Genomic DNA, 13,953 nt, shown 5'->3' with positions numbered 1-13,953 from the left:
AAGAAAGAAAGAAAGAGAAAGAGAGAGAGGGAGGGAGGGAGGGAGGAAGGAAGGAAGAAAGAAAGAAAAGAAAGAAAGGAGGGAGAGAGGGATGGAGGGAGGGAGGAAGGACAGAGGGAAGGAAGGAAAGAACGAAGATAAAATAAAATAAATTATGACAAAATAAAATAAAGTTATTAAAATAAAAAATAATAAGAAAAAAAATTTTTTTAAAGAAAAAGAAAATGGACGTATAGAACCCTAGGACAAATGGTGGAAACAAAGCTATACAGACAAAATGTCACACAGAAGCATACACATACACACTCACAAAAAGAGGAAAAGGGGAAAAAATAAATCTTGCTCTCAAAGTCCACCTCCTCAATTTGGGATGATTTGTTGTCTATTCATGTATTCCACAGATGCAGGGTACATCAAGTTGATTGTGGAGCTTTAATCCGATGCTGCTGAGGCTGCTGGGAGAGATTTCCCTTTCTGTTTTGTGTTCGCACAGCTCCCGGGGATCAGCTTTGGATTTGGCCCCACCTCTGCATGTAGGTCGCCAGAGGGCGTCTATTCTTCGCTCAGACAGGACGGGGTTAAAGGAGCAGCTGCTTCGGGGACCCTGGCTCACTCAGGCCGGGGGGAGGGAGGGGTACGGAGTGCGGGGCGAACCTGCGGCGGCAGAGGCCAGCCTGACGTTGCACCAGCCTGAGGCGCACCATGCATTCTCCTGGGGAAGTTGTCCCTGGATCCCGGGACCCTGGCAGTGGCGAGCTGCACAGGCTCCCCGGAAGGGGGGTGTGGATAGTGACCTGTGCTTGAACACAGGCTTCTTGATGGCAGCAGCAGCAGCCTTAGCGTCTCATGCCTGTCTCTGGCGTCCACGCTTTTAGCCGCAGCTCACGCCCGTCTCTGGAGCTCCTTTAAGCAGCGCTCTTAATCCCCTCTCCTCGCGCACCAGGAAACAAAGAGGGAAGAAAAAGCCTCTTGCCTCTTCAGCAGTTCCAGACTTTTCCCCGGACTCCCTCCTGGCTAGCCGTGGCGCACTAACCCCCTGCAGGCTGTGTTCACGCCCCCAACCCCAGTGCTCTCCCAGCGCTCTGACCGAAGCCCGAGCCTCAGCTCCCAGCCCCACCCTCCCCGGCGGGTGAGCAGACAAGGCTCTCGGGCCGGTGAGTGCCGGTCAGCACTGATCCTCTGTGCAGGAATCTCTCTGCTTTGCCCTCCGCACCCCTGTTGCTGTGCTCTCCTCTGCGGCCCCGAAGCTTCCCCCCTCCGCCACCTGCAGTCTCCGCCCATGAAGGGACTTCCTAGTGTGTGGAAACCTTTCCTCCTTCACAGCTCCCTCCCACCGGTGCAGGTTCCATCCCTATTCTTTTGTCTCTGTTTATTCTTTTTTCTTTTGCCCTACCCAGGTACATGGGGACTTTCTTGCCTTTTGGGAGGTCGGAGGTCTTCTGCCAGTGTTCAGTAGGTGTTCTGTAGGAGTTGTTCCATGCATAGATGTATTTCTGGTGTATCTGTGGGGAGGAAGGTGATCTCCGCATCTTACTCTTCTGCCATCTTCCCCTCGTGTCCTCGAGGTTCTATATTCTTATATATGCATTCCAAAGGACAGAAAAAGGAAAGGGAAAAAAAAGAGGCAAGGAAGGGCTAAATTGGGCAGATGAACAAGGATCCAATTAGGGAAAATCCTGAATGGACTAATAACCCTGCATTGATTCACAAAAGCAAAAAAAGTATCATAGATTTTTTTTTAACATCTTTATTGGAGTATAATTGCTTTACATTGTTGTGTTAGCTGCTGCTGTATAACAAAGTGAATCAGCTATACACATACATATATCCTCATATCCCCTCCCTCTTGCGTTTCCCTCCCACCCTCCCTATCCCACCCCTCTAGGTGGTCACAAAGCACTGAGCTGATCTTCCTGTGCTATGCGGCTGCTTCCCATTAGCTATCTATTTTACATTAGGTAGTGTATATATGTCAATGCCACTCTCTCACTTCATCCCAGCTTACCCTTCCCCCTCCCCGTGTCCTCAAGTCCATTCTCTACATCTGAATCTTTATTCCTGTCCTGCCCCTAGGTTCTTCAGAACCTTTTTTTTTTTTTTTTTAAGATTCCATATATATGTGTCAGCATACGGTATTTGTTTTTCTCTTTCTGACTTCACTCTGTATGACAGACTCTAAGTCCATCTACTATGCTCTGTCAGACCCTTTACCCATAAACCCTCAGTCATCCTTCACAATTCTTGGAAGCCTTCCTTGAACCATCAAGGTAAGATGCCTTTCTTATGTCCTCTAAAAGACCATATTTCCTCTAGAATAGGATTTATCACCTCAATCAGTACCTAATATAATTTCTATTATAAAATAGGCACTCAATACATATTTACTGAATGCTAATTAAAGAGACAGAGGCACACTTAAAACCTGTGAATTCCTAGAAAATTCTGACCTATTTACTTCAGATGAACACTGATGACCTTCCAGAAACCCTACATTCAAGATTGCAAGGAGTGAAGGAGTGTTTTATAAGTTATTCCTAGAGAAGACTTTAAAAACTCTGTTGACTCTCTCACCGTTCAGTGTTATGGACAGTAAAAAATGATTCTCATGGTCTCCAACTGAAGTGACTGGATTCCAAGGGCAAAAAAAGATACAGATTTATTATTTAAAAGAGATCATAGCACTACTAGAAAGTATAAATAAAATCATACCTCTTGAGTTCACCATTACAAAATATTTCTAATAATAAAACCATAAAACAGTATGGGCCATGATTTGAACATGAATGTCTTCATGTTCAGAAGAAATTATAACAGATCTTTGTTGCTCTTGAGTCTATTTCTCATTAAATAGTTATCAATCAAGATCCAAGGATGTCCACGAGATTATAATTTCCTATTATGGGTATTTCTGTTATTAGACCTTATTTTTTGGTATAATTTTAATGCATGCCAGTTGTTATATAAATAACAGAAATAAAACCTTAAAATTTCATTTTCTCTAAGGCTTATATATGAATGAGGCTTTTCATTTTAAAAAATCACTTGAAGATATCTTTTTAATGTCCTTGGTCTTTCTAATTTAAATCCTATTATTTCAGTGTCATTAGAATTCTTAGCATGCATATTTAGTCTCTGTAAAGTAGGATGTGGGACAAATCTTTTGTGGCACAATTAAATTGTCCCCCTCAAGGACAACATAGTAGAAGGTGAGCACTAATTTAGTTAATATGGTAAAGAAAGATAAATGGTTCTTTTAAAAAGTGAAAACAAGCACTGCCAATTCTTGTATTTCATTTTCACTTTTGAAGTGGGTTAAAACAGGACAATAATTTGCATATAAGAACTATTAAATATTACATAAGATTGCTTCACCATTTAAAAGTTAATATCATAGAGAAATCTCAACAAGTTGTCAAATGAATTTTATGGAACCAATCATAGTTCATAGTAGTATAAAATACTTATAAACTGAATACGAAAGCATCAGAAATATTTCCTATCTGTACTTAAAAGTATTTATGAAGTTTGCAAGAGCAACATAACTACATGAAAATGTAACTTCTAATATAAATCAATAAAAGAAGGAAATGAAAATATGAGAAAAAAGCTATTATACTAAAAGAACTGAAATGGAGTGTGTCATTTCCAAAGAGATCTCATTCATAAATCTAAACCATGCTCCACTTTGGAAACAGTAAAAGCTAACATTTTTATATAATTCTAAAAACAGAGTATTAAGATCTTTATGTTATAAATTTTTTTCAAATATTATATCAAGCATTTATTAAATATCCAGATTTTCTCAAAAATAATGACAGATATTTAGTGAATTACGCATTATACACTGTGAGATACATAAAGAATGAGTAAAACTATTCTTCTTGCTCTCAAGGAGCTTATCGAATGGGGATGTCAAACTACAAAATGAACAATAACAGCAGACAATAAAGTAAGTACCCTAATTACTGCAAAGTTAGATGTGAGCCCAGAGGAAGAGGATGTTTTTTATGGAATACTCCATGAACATCTATATTAAAGTTGACCATAATAAAATGGAAATTACACACCATCATCAGAGGTTTTCTACCTCAGAAGTTTTTGTGGGCTACAGGCTGTAGAGGCAGAGATAGGAGAGTAGTAATAAGGATATGAGGTTGTGTGACTTATGAGACTAAACCAGCATGGAAGCAACAGGTCCCTCTTCTCTCTCTGCCATATTCTACTTCTTATCAATTCACCTCACTCACCCCTTACCACCTCTCATGTGTCCCTCCTATTCTACTGACCACTTCTCTCCTGGCTTGAATTATAGAAGAATCAACATTAAGAACACTCTGTTAGAATGCCTTTGTCTTTTAGTTGGTAGAGACTTATGTTGTTTTCCAGATCTCACTAACTTAAATCCATTGTACTCTGGGGTTTTTAGAACATCAAACATGTTCTCAATGTCTAAGTTCAAGATTTGGAAAGTAAGACAGTAAAAGAGATGGTAAACCTCCATTAAATTATCCAGAAAAGGTAATTTATAAAATTTAAAAACTCAATTATTGGCAACATATTGTGGACTTTTTTTTTCCCATAAGGGCAATATGAATGAAAACAACACTTCAACAAAACCTCATTCCATGTTAAGGTTTTTTCACTCTGTGTGAAAAACTTAGCTAAATATTAAATTGTTCAGGTATATAATTAAGAGAGAGGTTTGTAAATGTCATAGGTGTGATCTTTCGGTTAAACTTTTGATCTCCTGTTTAAACTTTTTACTGTATTTAATGCTAATTTTATTACTATTTTGATCATAAATCTGGATCCTAGAATTTTACTATTCTGTTCAGCAAAAATTGAAAGTAGACAAAAAATTCCAATGCAGAATGTTCTTCATTAAGTTGTATAAAATACAACTTAATATTATGCCCTTGGCTATAATTAAAGGACACTAAAAGCAACAACCTATGAAATCTGTCCTTAAACTTTTGCAGAAATATTGTTAAGGACACTGTTATATCTAAAATCCCAAGAGAGAAATTTCCTTTAGAAGTTATTGGTAGTAAAATTTCACTTTAAACAAATTAATAACCTTCCTCCTCTCTAATCATGAAACTAGTTCACTTTTTCTACAATGGCTTACAGCTAAATTTCAAGCTCAATGTGGAAATTATTATAGGTCTTTAGGAAACTGCATTTTGTATTTTATTTACTGTTGTTAAATTTTCACTATCAATTATTTTTCCATGGTATTGATAATTTGTTTCTATTTATATTTTAATATTATTCACTGAAATATAATTTGGATATGGCTACACAAGTTCTTTGTGAAACACAGTAAAATCAAAATTGATTTCTTTCTGTTTTTTAAATGTGCCGATAAATACCTTAAATTCTACAAGCAATTAAAAAGCTGGATAGGCTTCAGTAATTTAGTGAGGTATGAGCTATCACCAACTACACTTTAGATGTGCTTAGTTCACATCCAACCCTTGCTTGTAAACCTTCAATGAAATGGCATTTTCCATAGATAAATCCTAATCGTGGTAATCAAGGCTCTCAAAAATCCGGCTTTAAACTAAACTTTTCAGATTACTCATCGTTTAAATCGTCTTCTTCTGTCAAGGGAACTGATCTTGGCTTCCTTAAAACAAGTCTCAGAATTTCCCAAGTTTTAGATTACTTCCTTACTATAAGCCCAAATAATTTCCCTAGTCTTTCTGCCTATTCTCAAGACCTACTTCAAGTCTATCTTTCTCTATGAATCATTCCTAGGCCATATGCTTTTCTAAATTCACTTATCACTACTTTAAAAATCCTTTATATAAGTATTTTTCAAACTGAGGTTCATAAAATCAACTCTTTGGATGTAGACTTTAAAGAAATTATTAATAGAGTGCATCACATTAAGAAACATGAAAAGTTGTTTTGTAAAATTTGTCTCAGTTATAAACACACATACATACCGATGTTTCCAATTTTGTGTGTCCTGAGTCTCAATATAAAATGCAATTTCTTTCTATGCACTGTGGAAAAAAAAGTTTTAGAAACACTGCTTTACAGTGTTCTATTAAATATTATCATAATATATGGTTTTAGAAAATTTTTAACATTACAAAAATAATACGTTCAATGAAAAAAAATTTTAACTACACTTAAGCCAAAAAAAATACTTTTTTTAAATTTAACTTTTGAAGGGGTAATACACTCACAGTGTTTTTTAAAAGTGAAAAATACCAAATTTAGACTCTAAAAAGTTTCCCTTAATACCTCTATTGCCATTTCAACCTCCTCCCAAAACATGTAACCCCTGTTATACATCAACATCATTATTAGTTTGAGTATATAAAATTTCTTTATCATATAAAAGCAAATTCAGACATATAATCTTATACTCACATATGTCTCATATAAAATATAACATAATATATACTCTTTTTTTTAGCTTAATTCCTTTTATTAGCAATATATCTTGGAACTCTCTCCAACCAGTACATAGATGCTTTCTCATTTATGGTATTCCATTGGATGAGGTACCATAATTGATGTAACTAGACTCCTGTTAATGAACATTTAATTATTTCCAATCTCCTGATATTTCAAACAATGCTGCAGTGAATAACCTTATACTGATATCATTTCATATATATACAAATATAACTAAAGGATAAATTGTAGAAGTGTTATTGTTATTGCTATTGTAGAAGTCAAAGGTATATACTTTTTATAATTTTTATAGATTCTGTCACATTGCCTTCTACAGAGGTTTTTCTAATTTATACCCCCATTGCCAAATTATCTAAGGGTCTTTATCTGCACATCATTGCCAAGAAAGTGAATTATTAAACTGAGTTTATGCCAATCTGATAGGTAAAAAATTATCTCATTATAGCCTTAATTTTCCTTTATTCTACTAAGTAATGTAATCATCTGTCATATTTTAAAAGCCATTTGTATTTTTATTTTTTGAACTATCCACTCATGCCCATTGCCAATTTTGCTATTTGATTGTCTTTATTTTATTAATTTCTAGAGGTTCTTTATATATTAAAGAGATTATGGTATGTGCCCCTTGTGGTATGGGTTTTCATGAATAGATTAGCAAGTATTTTAATTTTCTGTTGATCTCTTAAAAAGGAATTATTATATATATTTTGTTTTCCCATTTTCTAATTCATTCCTTTATGCTTTTACCTTTGTTAGTTTCTTTCTTCTGCTTTCCTTTTATTTAACTGTGGATTTTTCTCCTAATTTTTTGAGTTGGATGCTTAACTCATTTATTTCATTCTTTTTGTTTTGTCCATGTTAAGCTTTTAAGGCTCTGAATTTTCCTCCAAGGGCAGTTTCATCCGCATCACTTAAGCTATATATAAAACTTTATTTTCCCCACACATGTCCTGCATTCATTGATGCAAGCAAGGAATATAGAAATCTAGGGTAAATTCCTCCCTTTCAACAGGTATTTTTGCTGGAGCTTGGTAAGATCTACAGCAACTTGGTTCTTTGATCACGTCTTTTCTTAACTTTGTGCTACACAACTTCTGCCCAATCTAAGTTGCTTTTGGCTACCTAAACATGTACTTTTAAGTCTGTGGATAATATACAGTCCCTAGTTTCATGAAAAATGCAGTTTATAGATTTTTAATTTTGTTGTTGTTATTCTTTTGTTATTGTTCTATGGTCTCCAACAGGGAACAAGGAAATAATGTTAAGTTATGCAACCCTGTTCATACCAGAGATCCTCTTATATGTTTTCTTGTATATTTCTATGTTTCCCAGCGTCCATACATATATAGAAGATTTTGCAAATACTTTAAAATGACGAAATGATACACTTCAGGCAATGTTTGTGCTGTAAATACCAAATCCTATCTTTCAATCTGCATTAAAAAAAGTCCAATGACTTTTCTTTTAACCACTTGGGCACCATCTGCCTAATCCCGTCATCCTTCATCTATTTATAGGATGGATAAGAAGAATGTTCATATCTCCCAAAAAACTTGGCTCCTCAGACTAAAAATATTATGATATTTGAGAAAGTCTGAGGAAGACTTAAGCATGAAATACCTTTGAGAGATCACATAAGAAGAAACATTAGTGGTCTCCAAGGTCCATTAATTTTTTGATACCAACATTGCTCCTCCTCACAATTATCTGCTGGTAAAGTTTGAGATAAAAAACTGAAAGTCAGTCTATATATTTTATGTGCTATAACAAGATTCTTTTATTTTATTAAATGGAACAAGCCTAAAATCCAAGTTTAATTTGACTTCCCAAACTATGCTAAATGAAGGCTAAACATTCAAATATATTCTGTATTTCCCTTAGCACAACATGCTATTATAGTTCTTGTTAGACTAAGTTTCATACGGGATGGGATCATAACTGTCAAGTTCACTGTTATATACTGCTAGAATACCGAAATACAGAAAACAATTGTTCTTGAACTACTGACATTACTAAGACTATAGATTAAAATTTATGCTAGCTGGGGTTGTAGTAAAAAGATGATGAACAGAACAGAATCATTTTCAGGTCACGACTCTGAAATTTACGAGAAATGTGGTTTAGGTTCATTACAACCTCCGAGTTTCCTCACCTAATAATGGGGATAATAATACTACTCAGTTCACAGCTGTTGAAAATATTTTTAAAATAATAGAAGTGGGGTCTTCCCTGGTGGCGCAGTGGTTAAGAGTCTGCCTGCCGATGCAGGCGACACGGGTTCATGCCCCGGTCCGGGAAGATCCCACATGCCACGGAGCGGCTGGGCCCGTGAGCCATGGCCGCTGAGCGTCCGGAGCCTGTGCTCTGCAACGGGAAAGGCCACAACAGTGAGAGGCCCGCGTACCACAAAAAAAAAATAATAATAGAAGTGGAGTGTTATCAACAGACTATATACTCAATAAATGTATTTTTTTCTTCCTTCACAATTTAAAGTCTTCCAAATTTGCCTTCTGTTCTGATATATTTGTCCTGTAAAAAAAGTTTTTAAACAGGAAAGTATATGGTATTTTACAGTTTCCAAAATCCACAGAGAAAATTTGACTTTTCCTGAGTTACATCCTTTTATAAAAAAACAGTCATCTGGTAAGTACTGGAAGAAGTAACTATATTACTCAAGTATAAAGTAAAATGAATAGTCTTTAAGTGATCTGAAACTTCAAGCTCTCCTCTCATAAACTGTTCTTTGTTTGCATGTGTTTGATCAAGAATGCTGTTATCAGGAACCTTATGACAAGTTAGTTTCAGTCACAGAAAGATTTACTCTCCTCGCAAAAATCTGTTTCTAATATTCTGGCATGCTATACCAAATTCTGATCAAAAAGCCACAATTACTTGATTTAAGCTGGCAGGCAAGTCATTTGTCTAAGGTTCAACTTAGCAACTCACTCCTAACTTGCCTGAATTTAATCATGAACTTTAACTTCCATTCAGAAAGAAAACAATGTTTTAAACAGCTAAATCTGAAGAAATGTTAAACTTAACAAAGACAAACTTTCAAGGCACCATTTAAATGTTAAAGTTGAACTAGATGTCTTCCTTACCTATATCTTACAAAGTCCTATATTTTACCTAAAATCCCAGCTCTGTCACCTGATATTACTGTTTAATAATTTACCTTTTACAGAGACCTATATTTTGCTATGTTAAAGACTTTTTCAATTTGACATTTTATGGAATCAAAGACTCTTCTTTTCCCTTAAACCCGCATCCATGTTCCTTAAAATAAACATTTTTTTCTCTAAAGTCTCTAAAATCTAGACTCTACAATCTAGACAGATAATGGTTAAGAACACGGGCTCGAATCCCAGCTCTGCCTCTTAAGAGTTGTGTTATCTTGTGCAAGTCATTTACCATTTAAGCTTCAGTTCCTGATTTATAATTGAATGGGGTTAATAACAATACTTACTTCATAGGAATATATACAGTTAATGCATATAAAAAGCTTGGAAGTACCTGGCTTCTAGGAATTGGTCACTAAATTAAATTCTTCAAAAAATATTTACTGAACACCTACTAGGGGCTAGCACTGTTCTAGGTACTGCAGATATAGTTGCACTGATTATTAAATGTAATTCTGGCCGTTATGGAACTTACATTTCTCTTGGGGGAGACAGACAACTAAAAATACATCATACAATATAATGTCAGGTAAACATAACCATAACAAAGAGAAATTAAGAAGAGGGGAACATAAGGAGGTAAGGTGTTATTTCACACATGGTAGTCAGAAAAGGCCTCTCTGATGAAATGACATTTGAACAGAGACTAAACTAAATAAAGAACAGGTCCTGTGCATCCCGAAGTGTTTCCTAATTATAAAGATGATGATTATGAGTGATCAAAAACCCATGTACAACATGACCTTCACTCCCATATCTTTACACAGGCTTTGGGAGGTAGTGAGGAGAAATCAGCCAGTGGAGGGTGGGCATGAGTGGGTAGGGCACTCATTAGCTTTATTATCATGAGAAAGTTAAATACTTTCTCTAATTTAGATTGTGTAGTTTCCTGTACCTCTGGAGATAAGAAACAGACTCCCTTGGCCACTGTGTCCTCTAGTTAGGCATATGATGTTATACATACATTCTCATGGGTAAGAGAGAAATAAATGGAAAGAGAGAAGTCAGTTACTATAAACAGAAATTATATTGAGACCAAAATAGCATTCTTTATGTAGGCTAAAATTGAAGTCTGGCAAGATGGAAATTAGATGTTTTACAGCACATTATATGGTCAAAGACATTAACTTCTTACACAAATTAAATCAAGAAAGAGATTCCAGTTATAAGAGTACAAACACTTCCCAAAGGAAGATACATAACAGATAATACCACCATAAAAAAATCCATATCAATTTGTTCTCCACTCATAATTGAAAATTATCTACTTTCATAACCTCTGCTTTGTGATTTTCTTTTAAAAGAGTGATATGATTCTTTAAATCAAATGCATACCAATATTTACCACACACAGATAATTACTTGCATATTTCAAATATCAGTACTTTAGATCAGGTTAATAGCTAGATTAACTTCGAATTTCTACCTCATAAAACAATCATATGTAGCCCCTTAATCTTCTATAGCTTTCAGTTTAGTTATTTTCATAGATAGTGCTATAAAATGATGGGATATTCAGCTCCACAGCCAGTGCTGGGGGTTTGGGAGAAAGAGAATAATTGGCTATGTAACAGTCCAGGGAATCTACTCCATTTATCTAAGCTCATTTCATGGACAATTTTATATTATGAGGGATATAGCTTTATTTGCAATTATATGCTCCTACCCAAGCCCAGATGAGCATTTTTATGTGCCTCTTTTATGGCTTTGATCTCTCAGTTTAGACCTGGCTAAGCAAGGAGACAATGTAAATATTAGGTTGGCTTGTGAAATGAGACGTCACTATCTCTGAAAACTCAGGTGTATCTCATTAACCTAACGCAGTAAAAAGTATCTTCACTGCAGTGAACTTTACTTCATATTGGGATATACTGGAATTGAGTTCAAACTTTCACATGTACAATTAAGTATACAAAACTCCTGTCACTTAAAGTGCTGGAGGAAGGGCAGTGGTGAAGAGATGTCAAAGGACCCCCAGATTTATGGTTTGAGCAGCTAGGTATTTGGTGGTACCACTTATTAAAAAGGAAGAACAAATTTTGTACTTAAAAGTGATAAACTCAGTTTTAGGTGAAAAGTAGAAAATTTTTAGATATGGGAAAGATATATATCTGAGCTGGAAATATAAATTTGCAAGTCACTGATGTATTAATAGTAAATGAAGCCATGAGAATAGATGACCTTAACTAAAAAAAAGAACTCTTAGAATTCTGTAAAACAACAGGAGTTATTCGTTGATGAAAGAGAAAACATTAATAGACCTTTTTTTTTTTTTACTAGAGTTAAAATATGACAACCTGTTCCAGACTAAAGGAGAATTTTTATAGGGTTTTTTTTGCAATTAAACGTAAAAAAAAGTGACTGGAAAAATATGAACAAAGAATGAGCCCATCTCATAATTCCAGAAAATTATGCAAGAAGGACAATTCCTTAGCCACAGAATTAATATTTAGCAACTGACTGTTAAAATCTTCTGTGAGCAGAATGTTAAAACTCAGCCCCTCAATAAAGACTGAGTAATATAATACAACTATAGACACTATGTTCCAGACTAACAAAGGGAAATATAACAATTGTTTTTTAAGTTTTAAAAGTTTTTTAAATTTTAGGTGAATTTGGATTATATACTAGCATTCTTGGGAATAACACTTGCTTCATATTAAAAGTCATCCCTAGATATGTAAACCTCAAGTCAGCAAATATTAACCTACCAGGTTTTATGACTTTCCTATTTCTACACTGTTCTTCACATGAGACGGCCCCCAAAGGAAAGGGACTTTTGTTGACCCCAACCCAATTCCTGGAACATTAAAAGTGCTCAGAAGTTAAGCCAGCTCCATTGTTCCTCCCAGGCCAGGCCCCACAGGTTTTACCTTAAAAACACAAACCTGCCTCATACCCATTCCCTACCTCGCAAATCTCTTAAAGCTCATGAAAGCAATCTGTTCTATGATATATCTTAGAGGTAAAAATGACCTAGAATAATCTCTCGCCCAGCTACCTGGTTGTACATAGTGAAGTTATGGTTTACTGCCTTTGTGAAGAGTAGTGTAGTTTTAAAAAATTCCAGTGTCTTATAATATATTGTAACCTTAACACCCAAAATTAAAATTCTAATTTACTCTTGATTGCTGGACATTTTCTTTGACTTCTACATCTCAGAATCTTTTATAAACTGAGCCTTTAAAGTCTGAACCTTATAGTGTGAAGGAAGGCCTTCAGTCTTTCAAGAAAAACTGGGAAGGAAAAAGAAAAAAAATAGGCCATTTGCAAACACTGAATAAAAAGGTAACCCATCTCCCATCTTAATAAAACCAAGGAAATTCCATGTTTTGACTATAATTGTTTCCAAACTTCTATAAATAATCTAAGAACTTTATTTATTGTGGGGAATAACTCACAAAGCAGTCTCAAAAAAAAAAGATGAATATATGCACCTACCTTAGGAATAGGATTCAGCAGAACTACACCTGATTTCTTAGTGATGACCTGTTTTGTTGTATAGTGATGGTCTATAAGTTGAGGGATATTTGAAAACCCAGTGCCTTCAAAACGATACATGTTCTGGAGAAAGGACAATAAAGTAGAATAAATATGAAGACATTGCTTCAGCAACATTACATTCATCAATAAAGTTCCATTTAAGAAAAACTATTATTGCACAACAATGTGAAGATACTGAACACTACTGAACTATTATACACTTAAAAATGGTTACAATGGTAAAAATAAAAAAAATTCCAACATGCTAAAAAGATTTACCTTTGCATCAAGAAATTAATTTTCATAATGACTAAATATAATTCAGATTATTAAAAAAGATGAAAAAGAAAAACTTACTGACCTGGAATGCATTTTGCTAAAATAATAACCAAAGGAAATAAAGCATGGGATACATTTAAGTTAAGGAACAAGAAATATGTGTATATATGTTTGCTTATATGTTCCATTTGATAAAATTTTCGAGATAAAAAATAATGTCAAAAGGTTGAGGAAGTATATCCAATATAATAATAAGTATTTTAAGAATACCTCTGATGATCGTTTATTTCCCTTTTATCAATACAGTATTGATTGGTTTTTCTACACTGGGGTTATTCATGTATTATTCTTTCACCAAAATCACACAGTCATTCACATTCACTTATATTTGATAAAGAAATAAAATGCAGCAGACACAAAACTGCATATATCAGCATAGTCAAATCGTAGCACTTTTTGATTTCAAAACATCAAGTTAGTAACATTTTGCCAAACTCTGTCAAGACCCCTTTTCTCTGTCTTCATATTTCAAACAGGCATGTAGGTCAGTAATCATAGGGATGAATTGATGGCAATAAGT

General features: G+C 34.8%; 1 protein-coding gene across 4 annotated transcripts in view; it reads right to left on the bottom strand.

Annotated features, from left to right (window-relative positions):
- The window catches only part of FER (FER tyrosine kinase), a 466,661-nt gene that overhangs the window by 211,391 nt on the left and 241,317 nt on the right, over positions 1 to 13,953 (bottom strand). For all 4 annotated transcript variants that reach the window (XM_029216683.1, XM_029216684.1, XM_029216685.1 and 1 more), the window contains one exon: positions 13,053 to 13,175. In XM_029216683.1, coding sequence (XP_029072516.1) covers positions 13,053 to 13,175 — 123 coding nt within the window. The remainder of the gene's footprint in view (positions 1 to 13,052; positions 13,176 to 13,953) is intronic.

This window comes from Monodon monoceros, unplaced genomic scaffold (assembly GCF_005190385.1).
Source record: "Monodon monoceros isolate NGI ecotype Baffin Bay Population unplaced genomic scaffold, NGI_Narwhal_1 Super_Scaffold_12, whole genome shotgun sequence".
NCBI lineage: Eukaryota > Metazoa > Chordata > Mammalia > Artiodactyla > Monodontidae > Monodon > Monodon monoceros.
Note: the sequence above shows the minus strand (reverse complement) of the source record. Positions and strands in the feature narration are given on the sequence as shown.